Raw genomic sequence first — 21,407 nt, forward strand, 5'->3', positions numbered from 1 at the left:
CCCCCCCCCCCCCCCCGAAGAAATTTTCCGCGATTAATAAAGAAATTTTCACTCACTATCCAGATCCGCGAGGATTGCTTCGCTGGCCACGTCCAAACTTCTCGTAAGGCATTTTCGCAGCTGTGATGTGGTGTCCGCGTGGTAGTCCTTTAAATCCTGCAATGCTGTCCCTACTGTCGTAGGGAGCTTCTCGATCGCGACCGCCATCATCTCGTTGCATATTATCATTGTCATCATGCAAGACCTGGAGCAACGCACCAAAGATTATGAATAACGTAGTGAGTGCTTACTTTACGTAAAAGGTTTTCCAACGTCATAAGACGAATAGCCGCCTACTTAAACCTCCTCTCTCTCTCTCTCTCTTTCTTCCATTTAACTTTATTTATTTTCGCTCCCCTCCCCCCTACATATATATTGCTTTAATATTATATAAGTATAATAGTTACTTAAATGTAAATGTAAATATTATTATAATATATTTTTATTTTAATTAACACATACTTATGATATTTTATAATAAGTAACATGATTATATACTGTGTGCATACTTAGAACCTGTAAATATACACACACTTCGATATTTTCTAGTTTATTGCAGAAAATTATTAAAAATAAAACGAACGAGCTGTGATTTATGTCTAGTATAAAGTAGTGAAGAATCTTCCATATTAATTTAAAATTCTTTTCATAATCGTAGAAATTTCACCATCGCGTCGATTACGTACTCACGAAGTGTAATCAACAAGAGCAGAAGTATCAAGGAACACGAGTAGGGTTGGAAGTGAAGGTAATAAGTTCTCGGTGCGCGTCGTCTAAGAACGGAGAATCGTCATAGATCCTACCCGAGTATAAAGACGAGAATGGCGAGGAGAAATGCGAGAACACTCGGATGCCGAGAAGGTTTGTAATCCTCTCTGATTGGACGACAGGCGAGCCAAAGTTCCATGCCAGGTATTATGCAGGCCAGTACGCAGCACATGCCTACTAAGACTAGAAAAGCTGCTTCCACGTGCATAGACTGTAAAAGTAAGATTAGGACGATGCGTTCGAGAAACTTAACAGTAATATCTATGTGACATATTAGAGGTATAGAATGTTCGAAGAACGCAAAAACGCTCTTCAAAGTATCGGAGGTTCCGTTGTAAGAACGGATCTAATGAAGACTTACGCTTTCTTTAACGATCTATTTCATCATAGGAAGTTAAACATTTCTGATTTCTCAGCGTGATTTCGTCTTACCTCTGAAATCAATTTACTAGTGCTTATGCGATTTTCTGCAACGTCCACTAGTAGATCTGTAACAAGCAAGATGAATTATAATCCCTATGCATCGCTAATTGAAAGACGATAATATAATAGTACGATAATAGAGTCAAGAAATCTATTAAGCTTAAATTTCTTTCTGGGTAGAAAGCTATTAAATGGTAGCTAAATTAATAGTCAAATAAAAACGCTGAGAATAAATTCTCACGTCGATAATACACATATTGCGATACTTAAAGAATAAAAAGAGCTTTTTCTACACAAACATACATATGCCAATAATTATCGATCTCTTTTCATATAAATGACGTGCTCTATATAGGTGAAAGATATCTTTTAACAGCGATTTGCCATCATCTATAAAATTTAATCGCAATCATAGAATCGATAGCTATGAACGTTTAACTATTTGAACGAACAGAGGCGTTCAAATATACGAGTCATAATTTTGTAGCATTTTACACGTGTGAAATGTCGCGTTGTTTTTTCTAATTAAAACAGCTTGTTACGAATTATTGATACAGCTAAGCGCCTCGTAAAATATTGAAAAATCAGTCGGGATCGATTCCAAAACGAATTGATCGAAACGCATGTATTTTAACGATTTACAAGCAATATGAGCTTACTAAAAAGGATCTCACGAAAACTATTTACGACTGCCATTACATCTTACCGGTCGATATGTCGTAAGGATGCACGAAAGACAAGAAGCCTCTGAGGAAATCGAAAGCGAACCATCCCTTATCGAGATGTAAGCTCGTCATCTTGTAACGTTGCTCCGTAGTGAATTTCGGAAACTTTAGCCTTGGCTTCTCATCCCAGTCTTTCGGTAAGGTCAACGTTCTCGGATGCGACACGTTCGAGGTGTTCTTCGTACTGTCCACGAGCACATTCGCCGCGATCGCGTCCATCTCGCTCTCCCGTGCCTCGTTTGGAGAACTAAGAATGAGAAAGCTGTCGGTGGTCGAGCAATTGTTACTGCTCGGGGTCGAATCAGTTGAGATCAACTCTCGAAGCGTGTATACCCTCGAGATTACGACGAGCAAAAGGAATGCTAGAAATTTTAGAGAAACGAAGCATATACTATGTTGTTATCTCATTATTCGTGCTCGAATCGGAATAATGAAAAATCTATTGATCTTTAATATAATGAATAAAATTTGGAAATTATTTTAATATGCTATATTATAATATTATTTCTTCAGGCATTTTTATGAATTGCGATTTTGTGTGTCTTTGTTTCTTTATTAATAATATTTTTTCCACGATACATGTTTGAAGATTGTATTGTTTCAAGTTGCGTTTAAGTGGTAGTAAAATTGAAATTCCGACTAACGCCCTCTTTCAGAGTACCGCTTTATGTTTCATTTAAATCTTAAAGAGTACACACGCAGAACGTGCGGTTTTTTTTACATATACAAAAATTTAGCTAGATCTAAAAATAATTTTGTTGAACTAATTAGTATAATTATATAGGTCGCTGAAGTAGATTACTAGACATCAAAATTTTTTGTACCATTGATTATCATACTTGAATTTCCTTCATAATTATTTTGATGGTGTATCAACATTATTTTCAGATTTGTATTTACCTAAATTTTTTAATGTTTCAGCAAAACCGTTTTTTTGGTGTAACACTGTTAGACGCATAGAGAGAAAATTATTTGTGACTATAATTGCATGGTTAAAAAATTATAATTGGGAAAACCATTTTTGAGGTTATTACTAATATAATATTAGTAATAATAACTTTATAGTTATATTATAGTTTTTTTAAATATGGAAAAAATTGTATTGTATAAATTATGATAATCTGAAATATTAATATTAATATACAATTGTAAAATGTTAAGATTCGAATGGTAAATAAAAATAATCGGTTAATAAATGCAATTATCATTATAGTGAATGTAACTATTTTCGAGGTTTAACCTTTTTATAATAATTACTCTAATTTCTTAATATTTGCTCCTATTTACATGGTACTAATAACTAATAGATATGATAAGGAAAAACTAATTTGTATGGTAAAACTTAATGCTTGTTACGTGGTTGTATTGATCATATTTTAATGTTGAAGCAGTTATAATGTGCATGGTTAAAACATTTATAAATTTATAGTTAACTGAAAAAATAACTACAAACTATATGTAGTTAAATTACAGTATTTGCAACCATTTTTTTCCTTGTAATGCGATATTTTTAAAAGAATTTCCGTGTTTAAAAAAGCATTAAATGTATTGTTTTTATGATTTAATAGTTAAATTGGAAGTAAAATTGATCGTGTTTAAAGAAATTTATCTAACATTGCTTTGTCTGACTATATTTTAATATTATCTTTGTTGTGGGAAGTTTTTTTTTTTAGTGGCACTTAATTTATGTCAAATTGAATTTCCTTTATGGTATAATTCCCTACTGATTCGCCTTCGGCGAACTTATTACCGATAGTAGTATTCGAAACTAGATGGGGATTATTTAAACGTATTATAATTGAAGATTACACAGCACAAGCAGAAGAGCTTTGAATCTTTATGAAACACTACAATCTCTGTCGAAGGAAAGTTCAAAATAGAATGCCGCTTCTTCTATTTGCGCTCCTTTATGTCGAACCTTCCTAAGAATGACAATTTCGAAGCGTTTCAGCAAAGAACGACACAGTATCTTTGCGAAAATTAGACCCGTATTTTGCACGACGTAAAATCAAGATACGTATATAAAGTGATCATGCCTTGGATCACAGTCATTTTCCGCTCGTCGATTTCCCCATACGATAATTGGCACTGATAACGGTTACGTCTTTATTGAATCGCAGTAGCAAGTAGACTGTCATTTTCAGTATTTGTAGAGGCTTCTGTGAAACCCCGCAAGTGGTATTGTGATGTTGTCGAACCCTACGAAGACAATAAGTTAGATTGGGGATTGACCAAGCAAGAAAAATGGTGTCATACAATATACATATTATAGAATCAAGGAACAGTGCAAAAATGCAGTGAATCATGGCAAAATAAGGGGCTGTAAATAAAAGAACAAGTTATAAAAGGAAGTTATAATAACACTTGTATTTTTTTAACTATTAAAGTAATAATATAAATAATATTTATATATATTATATAATAATATATTTTTAATGAACTTGGGAATAACTGAATAAAATATATTAATTAATTAATAAACCAGATTAATTTGTTAATAGCCTATATATAATATATCGTATTAATTGTTGAAATGTTTATGTACTGAAGAATGTTTTGCAATATTTGAGTTTCCATTGAATTAAACACGTAATTGCTGATTCTGGCACCAACATGGTTGCTCTCACATGTAATAAATAAATAAACTCTGAATTTACATAACAATAGTAGATAACAAATAAAAAAAAATTAGTTTTTACTTAATTCTTGATATGTAACATTGGTCTTAATGTGAGCTTGTATTATTTATTATTTGATATCAAATTTAAAGGGATGTTACCGTTCAGTTAGTCACAGATTTATTTTTATGCGGAGTACGTAGTTTATGGGGATTAATGCACTGTTGATCGCAGAGTTATTTCATTCCTGGTCAAAAACAGTCCTGCCCGAAAACAGCCTGGCAACAGTTCGGAACATTGCAGTTCTGTCGAACGAAAAGTTAGTGAAATATATCAATAAAGTTTTTACTTCTGTAATTTGTTACAAAAGTTAGCTAATGGGAAAAAATAATGAGGCTACTATTTCAATTCGAAAATGTAGACTAATAAAGAGTATCATAAAACGTATTTTTATATATGTATACATTTCTTAAATGTTTTTATTTACCTTTATTTAATTTAATTTATATTTACTAATGAAAAAAATACTAATTAAAATAAAATAATGTAATTAAATTCTTTACGTATGTTTTTTCCCGCAGTTCGTAATCTCGATGTCCTCGCTACGTACTTATGAAGAAAAAGAGACTACTGGCTTATAGTTTAAGCTCGACTTCTTATCATCGATAATCGAATAGATATCAAGTAAAGATAATGTGATTTATTGTTTAATTCTTGTCAACAAAATCTGTGAGTTAAAGTTAAGTGCAATATTCTGAATTAAATGGTGGTAACGAACTTGAATAGAGAAATTTCTTATCAAACACCAATTCGTTACAATTCATCGAATCTATCCACCAACGACTGACGGATATTATATCAGCGGAATGTTCTCGCGGAATTACTTGGAAAGTATTTCGTGGGTATGTCGTAGAATGTACTAACGACTGGAATTTTAACCGACGTCTGTCCACTTTGTGCCTTATTAAATAGCGCTGTGAGGTTCATGCGGGAGACTTTATATATAATGTACACACACACACACACGTACGCGCAGAATTCGTGGCGAGAACTATTTAAAAATAAGTTAAAAAATAACTTCTTTATATTAGTCTTTCTATACTAAATTAAATGTGATTCTGCAAATCCCGTCTAAAAACTTTAGAGACATTCTGACTTTAATTTATCCACTTACATATTATAAAAGTTTATCGAACTTTAAACCTATACTCGCATGCAGAATGTATAAGATGAAGTGAGAAATGTTAATTCGACAGACAGTATTCTGATAACGTGTAAAGTTTTACGTACTCGTGAAATCCTTTAGCTTCATGAACTTCGAGATATTTGCAATTTTTTTTCTTTCGCGGTACAGCGTTAAATATGCGCGATTAGATTACAAATTATAACATAAAAATGAATGTCGTTGTAGATATTTTGATAAAATATTTAAAAACATTACTCTAGATATAATTATTTATTGAGTCAAACATTTTATAATCGCGAAAGTAATAGATATGATTAATGCAATGATGTGATACGCTATTTGGAGCATCACGTTATTGTGTACGCATCTATATTTACATTTTTCTTGGTTGACATCTTTTTCTTTGCGACATCTAAATCACTGCACAATTTGATCCCGTTTCTCCGCCCGATAACTCTCGTTTCTACGCGATTAGTCTTGTAGATACGAACTGCGTACCAAGGAATTCGAACTACCTGCAGTTACTCCTAATACGTGGTACCCAATTGGGTTGACTTTTTGGTAGCAGCGGTACCCAACCACGGCTAAATCTTCTCGCGAATCAAGTGCGAGATTACTTTTTGTCGATGGTGAATGACTGGGTACTTGGCGCTAGACTTCTTTCATCAATGAATGGACTCTTTTACTCTTACGCGAAGTATACTCGGTCCCTTAATTGGTTGTACTGTAATTTCCGTTCTATTTCTCAATGCAATTCTCCCTCAAACGCGGCTAATTGCATGATTCGGTTGTGAGTAAATGCTTACACGTCTGTAATATGTCGTAGCTAAATTTGATATAACCAAAAAACGTTTTGCAAATCGACTAAGTTAATGGAAATGATGGAATATTTTGTGTATAGCTTTTATCTATCAATATCTCAAGCAAATGATTTTCAATCCTGTATAATTTATTACTCTCTGTGTGCTCTCTGTAAACTCTTATTATTATAATATTATATAATATATATAAAATTTTACATTTATATGTAAACTTATGTGTATAATATTTTAGGTACTTATCTATATTAAGTACGTTCTAGTTTTGTGCTTACATAAATTGCATCATAAATGGTAGTGCTGTGATAACAATTATTTTTTATATTTTTGAGAATATATTTCTTTCAATACACTATTTAATTTACTTTCATATACTATCTATAAATTATTATTATTATTACATAATGTATACTATTTTATTTTCTATGCAATATTTTAAATCAGCATAAGTACATTCTTGTTTTGTACTTATACAAATGGTATTGTAAATAACATAGCTTTACTGTGATAACAGTTAATGCTCATATTTTTTTGGAAATATCTAGCAACTTTCACACACGCAAGCACAGCACGCAAAGCACGATATATAAGAGACATTTAAAACAACTCGCGTTATTACGTGTAACGTAATAGTCAGAAATATATCATGGTGTCTGCTAAGCGAAGTAGATAACAAAAGCAATTATTAATGATCATTACTGTATGTTATTGTGATAAGTGATTTGCAACTTTAGAGAATTGGGATCAGCAATTATATGATTTATGATACTTTCACAAGTTGTTGTCTATAATAACGTGATCTTTAACGAAAGTGCGATGAGAAATGCTGGCAACTTTCCGAGATATTCGAGGAAATGCAAATTGCAGATATCAAAGAAAATAGCGATAGGACAAGTTAATTAATTGATTTTGCTGCAAGCACGAAAGGGGCTGCGCGGTCTAAACTAAGCTTCCATCTAAATTATTGTTGCAATTAAGAGTATAGTTACAATTTCAACTTACTTCCGGATAATATCAAGTACGCATAAATTAAAGCCGGTACCTCATTATTTTTCAGAAAAGATGAATGAAAATATATATGACAGGGCAATTTACCCTTAGTACGTGCGCTTAAATAAAATAAACACGAACTTTTGTTTAAATATATTGAATTATTCGTTGTACGAAGCGTAGTGAAAAAAGGTTTGGTCGCTCCAGAAAACAGGCGTCTTCAGCGCGTCTTCATTTTAACATTCTTATGTAACAATCTAATTGACTATTCAAATTTTATTCACTAGCGTTAAATCACCCGGCGTAGAATTCCGCAACGCGTAAAAATATGAAACATGTACTCGGATTTGAAAAATTCCTCACTGTTAAAATGTATTCGTTAGGAAAAAAAGCACTGACGGAAATTATATATAAATTATTTCAATTATACAGATGTGCATGTATATTTTTTACGAGTTACGTAGTTTATTAAGACGTGTAAAGTGCACCCTTCTTATTAGATGGACTCATTAATGAATTCTGTACAGGTCGTTGCAAGAAGAACACCGCGAGAACGTACTACATATTTCGTCCTCTCACGACCGTCGTCGTGCACGATCTTGGGCAATAAAATCTTCGATGAGACCATTTTCCGGCAGATAGAAGAATATTCGCAACTACTCCTCGCTACTTTCGCGTCATCACTGATCGGTCGCGTCGCCGAAAGTGTGTCGCGATCTTCGACTCTTGATCAATCGAAAACGAAGATACATCGGGGATGTTCGCGGACGAGCGCGTGGGTGGATAGATTTTGGCACGGCAAGAGGGTGTCGGTGTAGTTAGGAGATCGGGAGACCATGGTTGCATCCACATTCACCCTCTCTCTCTCTCTCTCTCTCTCCCCGTCTGTCTCTCTCGTTCTCTCCCTTCTCTGCCCACCCTTTCCTGTCTCTCGTACTCTCTTTCTCCCTCACCCTGCGCGACTACTGTCGGGAGCACCCAGGCGGGCAGTCAGTGCGTCGTCAGCCTCCGCGTCGTCGTGACGCTCCACTCTTTCTCTCTTTCTCTCTCTCTGTCTCTCTGTCTGTCTTTCTGTCTCTCGTTTTCCTCGGCTGTTTCGGTGGCGTCCGCGGCATCGCGACGCTACGACGCGCTCCGTTGACTATCCGATTTCGGGAAAGACGCCGCCGTTAATTTTTCTACGATATATATGTATATACCAGCGACACGAACTTGGCTATCGATAACGACAGCAATATAAAAAAAAAACAAGTATCTTTTTTTTACCCATCGCTATTTTGAAAGTGTTTTCGTTTGATCTGCCAAAAAGAAGAAGAGGTGCTGATAGTTGCATTAATTGTAAAAGATAGAACATCTTGATTTATTTCAATTAAAATATATTGTAACTGAAATTAATTTATTAATATTTTACGTGTAAAATAAATATAAAAATTTTTGGAAAAATTAATAACTTTTTGTCAAAAAAAGGTACTCCTTAATATTTATAATAATATTCGCGAAAGATTGAAAATAACTGTGCAAATTCAGTCCTTCATTACTTTTTATTGCATATTTTACATCGAAGAGAGCATAGCTCGCAATTTATTACTGCAGAAAAACTCTGTCTCGAATAGAAAGAGAAGGAAAAGAATGTAATTGAGTGACGACAGTATATGCATTTCCTCCCCAACAGAGAAGTTATTAAATGACAAAGGCGCCTTCTTATGTCAACGGGTGAAAAGAGAAGCCAAATCGTGAAGTTTTTGTCAGGCGTGATTCATCTTGGTGTCTCGATCAAGTGATCTATCGAATCGGCACCGCAGAACATACCAGCTTCTCAAGATTTCTCGCCTTCGAAAGTCACGCACGAGCGTTTTTCCTCTACCTTCTGGAGCGTCGCGTACTTACTCAAGCCTTATCGACAGCCTCGTGGATTTACTACTGCCGAGTACGTATCTAATTGCAGCAATCGAAGCTGAATTCTCTTATTTCGTATGCCGTTTGAAATAAGAATATAGTGCGGGGCAAAGCAAAACAGGCAATGTGTTTGCATTAACTTGGAAAAAAAATATTTCCATCTTACAATCAAGAGACACATCGGATGTCACGAATACGTTTTAAGAAGAAGAAGCATAGTTATGTTATTATAGTTGTGCTTGTAATACGCACTTCTACAAAGCGTGTAATTTGCAATATAATTATTATTACACGTAAACATATTTAACATGTAAATGTAGTAAATTTATTCACTGCTGAATTACTCACTGCATTATTGAATATATTTAACAGTGCTTAAGAGAGAACGTTAATTACTAAATTAATGTTACCATTAAGTAAAATATAGACATATGTTTAACCTTTACATTAAAGACTCTCAGGCATTATTTGTGAAAATTTGATTTCTTTGATTCATATCGTACGCTTTTAATTACTATTGTCTAAAATGCTTATCCGTGTCTTCTTATTTAATTATAATTGCTATTGGCGTCTGTAGCTGCACTTAAGATATTAAATTACAAATATCGCGTTCGTGTTAAGCTATAGAGAACTGCAGACGCGAGAAGTTATTTTATATCTTTTTATGGTACGAATTAACGAAATAGGACTGTACATAAAAAAGGGCCCTATATAAAAAAAAAGTAAGATACGAATATAATATTATGTTGCAGATAATTAACAGATAATTCTGTTCTTACGTCAGTATCTATCTAAAAATTAAATTCATGTTGTTCCATCAATGTTTAAAACAACAAGTTATATAGACAAACATTGATCTTATATATGTCACGCAGAAGTTCCGCATCTGTGCTACTATTATTCCGTCCAAAGGATACGTATAGTTTGGAGATTGATACAAACTATACAAAACAAGACACCAGAGCTCGACGGATATTGAGCGATACGCTTGCGGTAGATCCGTGGTTACGAAGTAGTTTGATCGTGTTGTTACAGTTCTCTGACAAAGTTTTCAAAACTTTCTTAGCAAGCATCTTTAATATTAAACGATTCTTTAGATGTGGAGTACGTAAATTTAACGGAAAAGCAAATCGCAGAAGCTTTTAACTTGTTATCTTTAGTGATTTCTTTTTAACGATTATTTTCGTTTGATTGAATCCTTTATATTTTTGACAATGAAATAATGGTTTGGTAAATCAACGTCAACGTCAAAATCAATCTAGTATAACAATTTCTTTTATCTCGTTTTCTATAATTCCTATTTTAATATTATATAATCAATTTATGTTAAATGCAGAGTGTATAAATTTTGTTAATATATTTATTTATTGTAATTCTTAATTAAATTCTTTAATCCTGCGAATATTTTAAGTGTTTTTATTTAAAAAAAAAGTTTCTGTTTTAACAAATTAAAAATACACCATTGTTAGATTTTCTGATCTTAAGAGAAATTTTACATTCACGTTTGAGTAAATTGAACAGTATCAGGTATCAAAAAAATAACGGTAATTCAAATCCCTTGAATTAAATAGTATTTTGTTTTTTAACTTGTGTATTTTTAATCTGTATGTGTCACAAATTAATTCATTTTTGTGATTAATTTTAAAATCTAAAAACGATGTCCATTAATAAATAATGAATTAAATTTTGAGTCAAATACATCTTTTCTCGAATTAAATTGTTTAACTACATTACATTAATTAACAATGATTAATATTGAGTAGAAGCAGTGATGATCTATAGAAATAATTAAAAATTATTCAAATTGGGTATAATTTGACGTTATAAATTTAACAGTAAATGAACGCGATATAAATCAATATGATATAATTCCTAAAAATAGGTCTTTCTTTACAAAATATAAATAAAGAAATTCTATCTTAAGACGATTGATCATTTATGGGACGAATTGTTAACGTAAATCAGACGCGATTTGTATTCCTAAGAGGAATCGTACTTACTCGTTGATTTCGCCAATTACAATAGGAATAGATCCTATTCTTTGCTTCGTGATAAATTCAATATATGCAAATAGCTGTATTTATCGGAAAGCTACGCTCCAATTTGTACTTGTAAAAGCTTCGCCTTAATAGTTTTCCAGCAGCGCGTCACCGCTGATAGCTGGTCGTTTTAAATTGATCGCAAGCCCCGCGCGTGATATCCATTTCAGCGAGCCGCGATAGAATTTATTACACTTTTCCACTATCATCGACAGAAGTGGCTTGTCGACAGTATTAAGTATGATTCGAACGCGATGTGAAGAGCGGTGTGAAAATATCACTTTTATTATTCTTATCTCTCTCTCCCTCTATATATATATATATATATGTGTGTGTGTATATATATATATATATATTATCAGTTTTTTTATTCCTTTATAAAAGCACCATCGTCTATGCGTATACGACGATCATTCGCAGATCTCCATTATTGCATTGCAAAAAAAGTACATCACGAAATAAGCCCGTTATAGGATACACCCATGTGCTGCTTTCCCAGCGTTTTAATTAATGATTTACTGCTCGCGTCGTCTCACTTCGTTTCTCGACAAAACTTGGAGCAAGCCCCATTTTACGAGGCGCGAAACATATTTGAGTGAAACGCTTCCACTTCGTATCTACTTTCTAAGAAGTATATTGCCAAGAATGTGTCTTATCGGGATTCGATACAGCTACTTCTACGACACATATCTGATGAAATTAAAAGGATTGTAAGAAGAGACACAAATCAGTAAAATACATCAATCAAATTACTCTGTTCGCAGAAATTGTATTTTTTATTTATAAATTTCGCTCGTTCTTTGCAATGTAATTAAAATAGATAAACGGTCTATATCGAGCTAAGAGAATTTAACGATGTTCTTAAATTTTTTAATATAAATGAGAACATAAAACTAACGAAAGTGTTGTTTCGGAACTTTACTGATAATTCTTCAGCGATTCTTACAGAGTATGTTTGTGTCGTTGGATTGATATATTTTCTTACGATGTGTGATTACGATAAAGATATGCTAGTATAATAATTATAGTTCGAATTGATTTTCCTGTTCTCAATGCGAGTGTTATTGTCTACGCTATATACGAATACTATCTGTCCAATGACGCAAACATCCGTGAAGAATCGTTGAAAAAGGACCTGTGAGTCCCAAAACATACGAAATTTGTCATTTTTTGGTTAGTTTATATTGTAAATGTTTCGAAATTTTCAACATATTGTAAATAATTTTAAGATAGAATAATTATTGTTGTAATATCTATTTAGCTTGATTTAGACCTTTTTAATCAATTAATTTGCATTGCAAAAAAAAACGAGCGAAATTTATTAATTATTAAATTCAATTTTTATTAAACTTGACGTATTATCCTTAACTTAATTATTCATCTATTAAATTCAATATTATCCTAACTTAATTATTTATTTTAATTTATTTGATCTCATTGACTATCTTTATTGACGATAACTAATTATTTAACTCTAAGTAATACACTCGCATTGAGAACAGGAAATCAATCCGAACAGTAATTGTTATATCAGCATGTCTTTATCGCAACATCGCCAACATCACACATAAGAAAACATATCAATCCAACGACACAACATCTGTAAGAATCACTGAAGAAGGACCAATGAGTTTCGAAACGTACAACACTTTAGTTAGTTTTATGTTCTCATTTATATATTATAAAATTTAAGAACAACATTAAATTTATTTAGCTCGATATAACTGTTTATTTATTTTAATTTGTACTTTTTATTCCTTTAATGTTAATATATTTAATTTAAATAATATAAATGATTATGATTTTCATATAAATAATAAAATAATTTCTAATTATATAGAAGATATAAATCCAATTGTATAGTTTTCAGAACTACAAAATTAAACACAAAATAGTTATGCACATAAAAATCGTACAAATGGATGAAAAAAATTCTGCGTTTTTCTTAATTTATAGCTTAATTCAAATATCGGAAAATCTTTGTGGAATTTATATGAGATCACGAGAGAATATGAAATGGTTTTATTATATAGGCAAATTACATACACAGATAGGAGATATATAATTGTTTGCTGGTAACGCGTGTGGCGAGGTATTCCGAGCTGGTATTTCATTGATAATTTTTACGGCTGAAATCGGCGAGCTGGGCTTAAATGGATTATCGCGAGTTTTTACGGATTTGTCGTGTGTGAGCTCAGCGATAGCTAGATAATACAAATTGGCCACGGTTATTAATCGCGACACGTAGCAGTGAGCACTTGGTATAAATATTTAAGCTAACGATGCTATTATGCAAAATCACATAAATCACAGTTATTACGATTGAACATTTGCGGATATTTGTTCCCTATTTTGTATTAGTAAAAATACAGTTATACATTCTCTACATTAGACATAGAATCTTTTTACGAAGACATTTAATCTTTTTATTCTATTTAAAAAGTATTTTTTTAGTCACTTCAATAATCATATACTTAAACATGACTAAACAATCCTTCTCAAATTTTTTAAAGTTCTATAAAATATACATACATTAAATAATTTACATAAATTGTATGTTATTCATATATTACATATGATTCTTTTGTTCATATTATTTATTTAAAAATTGATTAATAAATCTTTTAATACTTAAATGAACTAAAAATTATGAAGATATTCACACAAAATATTATTAGATATTATACTAAAACTCGTCTTGGTCAAATATGACGACCTTTACATTTATTTGTACCGTTTTTTATTTTACGAGTTCAATCTTCTATAAGAATAAGACATTGAATTATTCCGTGAATACACATTATAGATAATTATATATGTTCTTCAATAAGTCTGTAGTTGACAAGACTGACATTGGAATTAAACTTCGGTTTGATACAGTTTGCAATATCTTGTGACTACATATAACCTCGTCGTGGTTTAATATATCGACATTATTCAGATCATTTCGGATTCCGTATAGAGTCTCTACAATCTTGATTGTTCTGTATTGTACAGTATTGATTATATGAAATCATTGTACACTTTTCTTTATGGTAGCGTGGTATTTTTTTATATTGGTCTACCAAAATATGGAAGTACAAAAAAACCGTTAACAACGAAATTTCGTTTTGTAAAAGTTTAATAATGTTACAATGTACAATTTTAATAATGCTGTTGTCATATACTTTTTTGGATATTACATGGAATTTTTATATTTATTCCAATTGTAATCTGCATTTAGCAATTATATGAGAAACAGCAAGTTGCGCACGATTATGCCGTGCTTTGATGTTACATACGCCAAAGGAGGAACTAGTATAAAGCAGAAAATTATGCCGTCTATGAACGTTCATGTAATATAACAAAATAATACATGCATATGTATGCTAGAATTCGCGCAATTGACATGTGTACAAAATAATATAGGACTATAATTTTATTTTCTGTGAAAATTAAGAATTGGAATTAGAAATTTTAATTATTGCTCGAATGCTTCTTTGATACATGCATATTCATTACAATAATATCAATTATTCAAATATTTTCATTGTCGGTGAAAATAATGAATTGAACTAATAAATTGAACTAATAAAATTTATTAACGTATATAATTGTGAATAATGACATTCGTTTAACTAAATATAAATAGAAATGAATTATTACAACATGAGAAATAAACAAACGTACCACAAATATACAATTTTCGCGAATATCAATCATAATTGCTTCATTTATGCCAATACAATTTGAATAAACGATTTGTATTTCATTAAATTATTAATAAATCATAATCCTGTTTTTGCTGTGGTCATAAAGGCTTTTTTAAAGTCAAAAACAATGATCACAAACATGGAATTTGCAACAAAATTCCCACTTTACGTGCTATTTCATTCCACTACCATTTCGTTTATTTGCAATTGAAACTCTGTTCAACCTTTTGACTAGTGGATTCAAATATAAAATCGTTACAACGCTACGGTTTTATTTTCAGTTTCCATGTGTACACAAATAGGATATTCATTGTAAATCCACTTTCGCGATAAGTTTTGCATAGTTTTACAGCAGAATATTAGGATTCATTTTCGTGTACAATGTATAGAATATTTTTTTTCTCATAAAACGCAAAAATTAAACTACCTACCATACACCCAAAATATCTTGTTATACATGATTTTAGTGTAATAACACGTAATTTATTTTCTGTACGCACGTATTTATATTAATATAGAATCTCGTTATTTATTTCTTCTCTATTAATTGTGGTCTTAGAAAAGTGCCTCAGAAAATTTAAATCTAAATTTAGGAGAAAGATTGTACATTTTTTATCAGGCTGAAGATTAAAACTCATCTTTCCTATTGACTTCTTTGTGAACTAACGATTTCTTCTTCGTCCTTTACACGTTTTAGTATGTATCGCTGTTATTATGAACAATTTTGCACTTTAAAATTCCGCGTTGGATACGATATATAAGTATAAGTCTTAAATATTATAAGATATTTCATAAGAATACAATTTTAAGATAAAAACTGATTGTTTAAGAAATTATTTAATACTAACATTAAAATATATAAATCATTGAATTATTTTCCCTCAATTTACTTAACATAAAATTTCAAACAATACTTTTTCTCATAGCGATAACGATTAAATTTTCATTTTATTTTTACTTCGAATTATCGAAACTAATCACGAAAGTGTGTTTGTAATCCGAAATATTTATAATTGTCTACTATTATAATTTCGGATTACAAACACACTTTCGTGATTAGTTTCAAAAGTAAAAACAGTAGAAGACGATAAAAAATAAATAAAAATTAATCATAGATTTTTAAAAGAAAGTTTCATTTTTCCTGTTCTTTTAGAAACTGCATTTATTTGCTTTAACTATCGATTAAATTGTCGTGACTATTAATCATGTTCTAACGATGCAATTCGATATCAGTCATATATTAATTTTCTATTCATACAACGTACGTTCATTATTTATCTCGTGCTCTATGATAATCAATTACGTGTTATGCATTATTAATGCGACACGTCGACAGATTGTTAGAAATAGTATGAATATCCCAAATTGCTCATCATGTGAAATTGTGATAGGCGCACGTTTTTTTTTATCACATCGAAGAATCATTTTGTTTAATGGCAGATATCAGCAATCCGCTTATTGTAAAACTGATTTGCTTTATACGGATGGAATACTAAATGCTGTCCACCAGAGTGAAGAGAGCATTGGAAATTATAAATACCGTTATACATATGTACATGCCTTTTACATATGTAATGAGATGGGTCTGTTTGAATGATATATGATATTATTGTGTCAAAAGAATACTCTATTTGGCCACATAAAATTTTTAAATCCATTTTTGTATCTGTGTTTTTATCTTGTCCTATTTTTTTATTATCCCTATAATAATGGATGAAAAATATAAAGAGAATAGGCAAAAACTATTCCCATAGTATTAGGCAAAAAGCTTCATTTTGTACTTATCGTATTAAATTTTTCGCGATCGGATATTCGGCATGTTTAACAGAGAATTCAAAGGATACATTCCGGGATTCGCTAGTTTCACGAGCTTTTCCACTGTCACAGTGATATAAAACGTTAGGAATATCGTGCCGATAGAAGAAGCATTTCTTTGGCTTTTCCTGACAAAAACTACTACATTTGACAAATTGCGTTTCTGGTTTTATCAATATTTTAAAAATGCTGTTATCAAGAAAATTTACACAGAATGTATTTTGCAATATAAAATCACAGTGAAATGTGATTTCAAGTATTTGAAATTTGATTATTGTACGAAATATTCCTTTGCAAGTCTTAATCAAGTTGACATTCGCTTTTGAAATTGTACGTATAGTTATTTCACGTTAAACAGTCAAAGACGTGAACAGTCAAAGTTCACGCTTAGAGGAAACTTCGCATATTTGTATCTCATCGGATCAACAGGTATAGCTTTACTGCTATTTAGTCTGTATAGAATTAGATATAAATGTATTAGATATAAATCATAAGTTATCTTGCATATAAGTGTGCAAAAAAAAATAAATAAGGCTCCAACGTCAGCGTATTATATTTAATACGATTGTATATTGTTCCATTAAATATATCCTTTAACATAAAAATTTAATGTTAGAAAATAGTGATTGATTGCTTACTGTGAGCGTTGAAATCATTGCGCTTCAATGTTATAATACTGAATAATTTACAGTATTAAATTGGCTAATATCAAATTGGATTTCCGTGAGAAATATTCATTAACAATATTCAAAATTAATTTAATAACGGTTGCTTTTTTATCTCTCTGTTTTAATTCAATTATTATATTATAGAATAAATTCCACAAATTAATTCGTTTTTTTTTTAACTTTTTATATAAAAACACTTTTAGAAAAATATTAAGAATAAGAGAATGCATTATGTAATGAAAAGGAAAAACGATTGCGAATGTCACAGAAATGTTGACGTTATTTACATAAAAAATAAAATTAAAATTGATCTAGAAAATCAGTCTCTACAAAGTTCGGTGATCACTGAATTGAAAATAACGAGCAAAACGAGTGGAAAGACTATCTCACTTCGAGCGCAATCGTACACAGACTACACAGTTCACCAGGGGACGCGTGCTCACCGCTTCTTGTCTTTTCACTCGTGGACTTTTTTGAGCGAACCTCTACGAAACTTTTAACATGCTCGACAACCTCGTTTCCGGCCGGAAAAAACTTTCGTACGCATTAATTTCTGTCACGCTTATTTATGTACTTGGTTCTTCCTACGTTACAACGACATAACGGAAGTCGCAATGGAAAGAAATGCGGCGAATGGCGCGAGCAGTGGAAAAAAAAAAACGCGGAGCTCTCTTCCATCGCGAGTTCTTTTCTGAATTCTCAACGAGAAGTTAGAGAAGAAGAAATAAAAAGAGAAGGGAGTAACATTATTGCGATAAATTGTGAGACACAAGCGATAATTACGTAATATCTTCAGTTAAAAATTCGCCTGTTTTATCGAGAAATAAAAGCGGAAGATATATTTATACAGGATGTCCGGAATTTAAATGTAAAAAATTTGGGATCAATATACTAAGAAAAATAGTCCTGTAAAAATATTCGTTTTTGCTTCGTTTTAAAGAAAATCGCAAAAAAGACAAAACGTAGTTACTTCGTTCTTAGACGTGAAGAAGTAATGCCTTGACCACCTCTGCAATCACCTGATCTGACACACTTGGACTTCTTCGTGTGAAGGGTCCTACCATAAAGCAGGAAGTTTATTCGTTATCAATCAACTCATGAGAACAATTAAGAAATTGAATCGAAGTTGCAGTGCATTAAATATCATCAGATCAGTGTTTAGTTGCAGCGCGAGCTGTTCGTACTAATGATATTTATCTTGCATTCCTCCAAGAAGTCAACGTTTTAAACAGTATCTACATCAAGCGAATGAATAAATATAACGTGAATAAGTAATAAACAAGTATAAAAACGAAAACTGCGTTTTATCTTTTTTGCGATTTTCTCCAAAACGAAGCAAAAACGAGCATATCTCGATAAAACTTTTTTTCTTCGTTTATCGATCCCTTCTACACGCTCCCGAAGTTTTGACATTTAAATTCCGGACACCCTGTATATATACATACCTTATGTATAGTTATAGTCTTGAATAATGTCAGATTAATAATAATGAAATCTCTTTAACGATCATTATAGTAGAGTTAATGAAATCCATAGTAACTGTGATCCCAATTTTCAAAGTGTTCCTAAAAAATCAAATGAAATAAGAATTTTTCTTTGCGTTACGAAATTCTTTCCTGAAATCTATTGTATATTCATATTTTATTATTAATTTGTAATATTTATTAATTCGAATTAAAGTATCTTTGATTAAATATCAACATTTGGCTCTTGGCCTTTCTTTTGCTTTTTATGTTTTATACTTAAAGAGCCATCTATTATATTAATTTAATATTCTTATTTGTTTTCAATAAAAATGTAACTTGTGTAGCATTACAGATAACGCAGGCAGACAATTTCATAAAATTCTAATCTAGGGAATGATCAAACGTTGCGTCTGTCAATTGTAACTTAGAAAACAATTACACTCGCCATTCAAAATGCAATTTCAACGCGCGCATACGCTCAAACACGCGCGAAAGAGCAAATCTATTTGGAATTACGTTCTGCGTTTATTCAGGAATGGGAATAATGCCGTGGTCGCTGCATCGTACCACGATATGTATGGCGCAATAGTTTACATAAATTTAAATCGTATTTTCAGGCGGTTTAGTTTGAATAAGATTTAGAGGTTTCTATATTATTATGCTCGCATGCATATTTACATTCCAAATAAAATTCTGAAATATTGTCACTTTTAATCAGTGTTATATCTATGTATATTTTACCGTTGCATGGCATTATCGTACGTGATGTATGTATAATATGTATGCGGAAGCATATTCGTTATAATAAATATCTGGTAGGAAAGATCTGACTGTAAACGTTTCATTTGTTAATTCGTATAACAATTCACTACGTGAATTGTAAACATAAAGAAAAACAAACAATTGCATAATTAATTTGCTACGCTAATTGACTGATACCATATAGAAAATGCACTATGGTTTAATGTCAAATAAATGCGTTTCGTAATTAATTTCTTCGTTCCTATACTTTATACAACAAATATAATTACCGTATACAGTGGCGTGCAAAAGTTTCCGGCCAGTGACATTTTGTATTCTAATTTATAAAAAAAAAGCCTGATGAAATTTTAATCATTATCACATGTTACAGGATATGAGTAATCAAATTTTGTACTAACGCCTGTGATAATGATTAAAATTTCATCAGTTCTTTTTTTACAAATTAGAGTACAAAATGTCATTGGCCGGAAACTTTTGCACGCCACTCTGTAACACATATATTATTATATATAATAATACGAATAATACGAATTAATCACATAAAATGTGACCATATAACAATTGCAACAACGATATGTTCACGTAACTATATACATACTGTTAGGTTGAATTGAATTCATGTATTAAATATTACTCTCTTGAAAAATACTAGTGTTATCTATTTCCTCTTTCTGTTGATTATATCGTTTCATTATTTTACATATATATATACATATAACTTCAAAGCGGTTTATAAAGATACGTTAAATTACGTCTTTATAAGAATGTAAAAATGTGCTTGTATATCGAACGAAACTAATTATACAAATAGTGCGCTATTATATCAAGGATTTTTTAAAATTGTTGTTCACCTAGGGTGTTAAAAATTGTGATTTTATGTATTAAAAAAAAGTATTAATATAGTTTATATTTATCAATGAATTGTAAAACTACCACTGCGTGGAAAAAACAATTTTTAACACTTGAAAGCACTTGGAGGAATCATTGATACAATAATGCACTGTTCGAACAATTCGTTTTGTGACTGTTTATATTTTTTTCTAATAAGACGCGTCTATTTTTATTACTTTCATTAATGTAAAAATAAATTAAGTGTCATTAACTGAAGATAATGGAAATTAAAATATAATTAAAATTAAGATTTATACAGAAATTTCGAGCAGAGAGTTATGTCTGTTTATCCAAAACTCGATGTCTCGTGACACGTTATGGCAGCATTGTCAGCGCACGATTCATTCCTCCGACGTCTGTCCTGTTCAAATAGCTGAAGTTACTTGCACGTATACGACAATGCGTGAACACGAGCGTGGAGAACAGTCCCATTATTTATCGGTGGAACTTCCCGGAATACGACACCTTTGGGAAAGTCCGATCGAATCGTGTGCTCCTTCCCTTGCCTTTGAGTTTCTATTTTCCTGCCAGAATGAAAGATGTCCGCCACGACGTAAATTTTACACGTCAACGATACGACAGCCTAGATATATTTTGGTAATTTTGCTGAA

General features: G+C 31.4%; 1 protein-coding gene across 1 annotated transcript in view; it reads right to left on the reverse strand.

Moving 5' to 3' along the window:
• Positions 1–2,174, reverse strand: part of prom (prominin) — a 22,653-nt gene extending 20,479 nt beyond the window's left edge. Inside the window, 4 exon segments of the mRNA XM_018548626.1 lie at positions 57–244; positions 843–1,018; positions 1,240–1,295; positions 1,937–2,174. Coding sequence (XP_018404128.1) covers positions 57–244; positions 843–1,018; positions 1,240–1,295; positions 1,937–2,174 — 658 coding nt within the window.
• Between the last annotated feature and the right edge of the window lie 19,233 nt (positions 2,175–21,407).

Source organism: Cyphomyrmex costatus, unplaced genomic scaffold (assembly GCF_001594065.2).
Source record: "Cyphomyrmex costatus isolate MS0001 unplaced genomic scaffold, Ccosl1.0 scaffold742, whole genome shotgun sequence".
Taxonomy (NCBI): domain Eukaryota; kingdom Metazoa; phylum Arthropoda; class Insecta; order Hymenoptera; family Formicidae; genus Cyphomyrmex; species Cyphomyrmex costatus.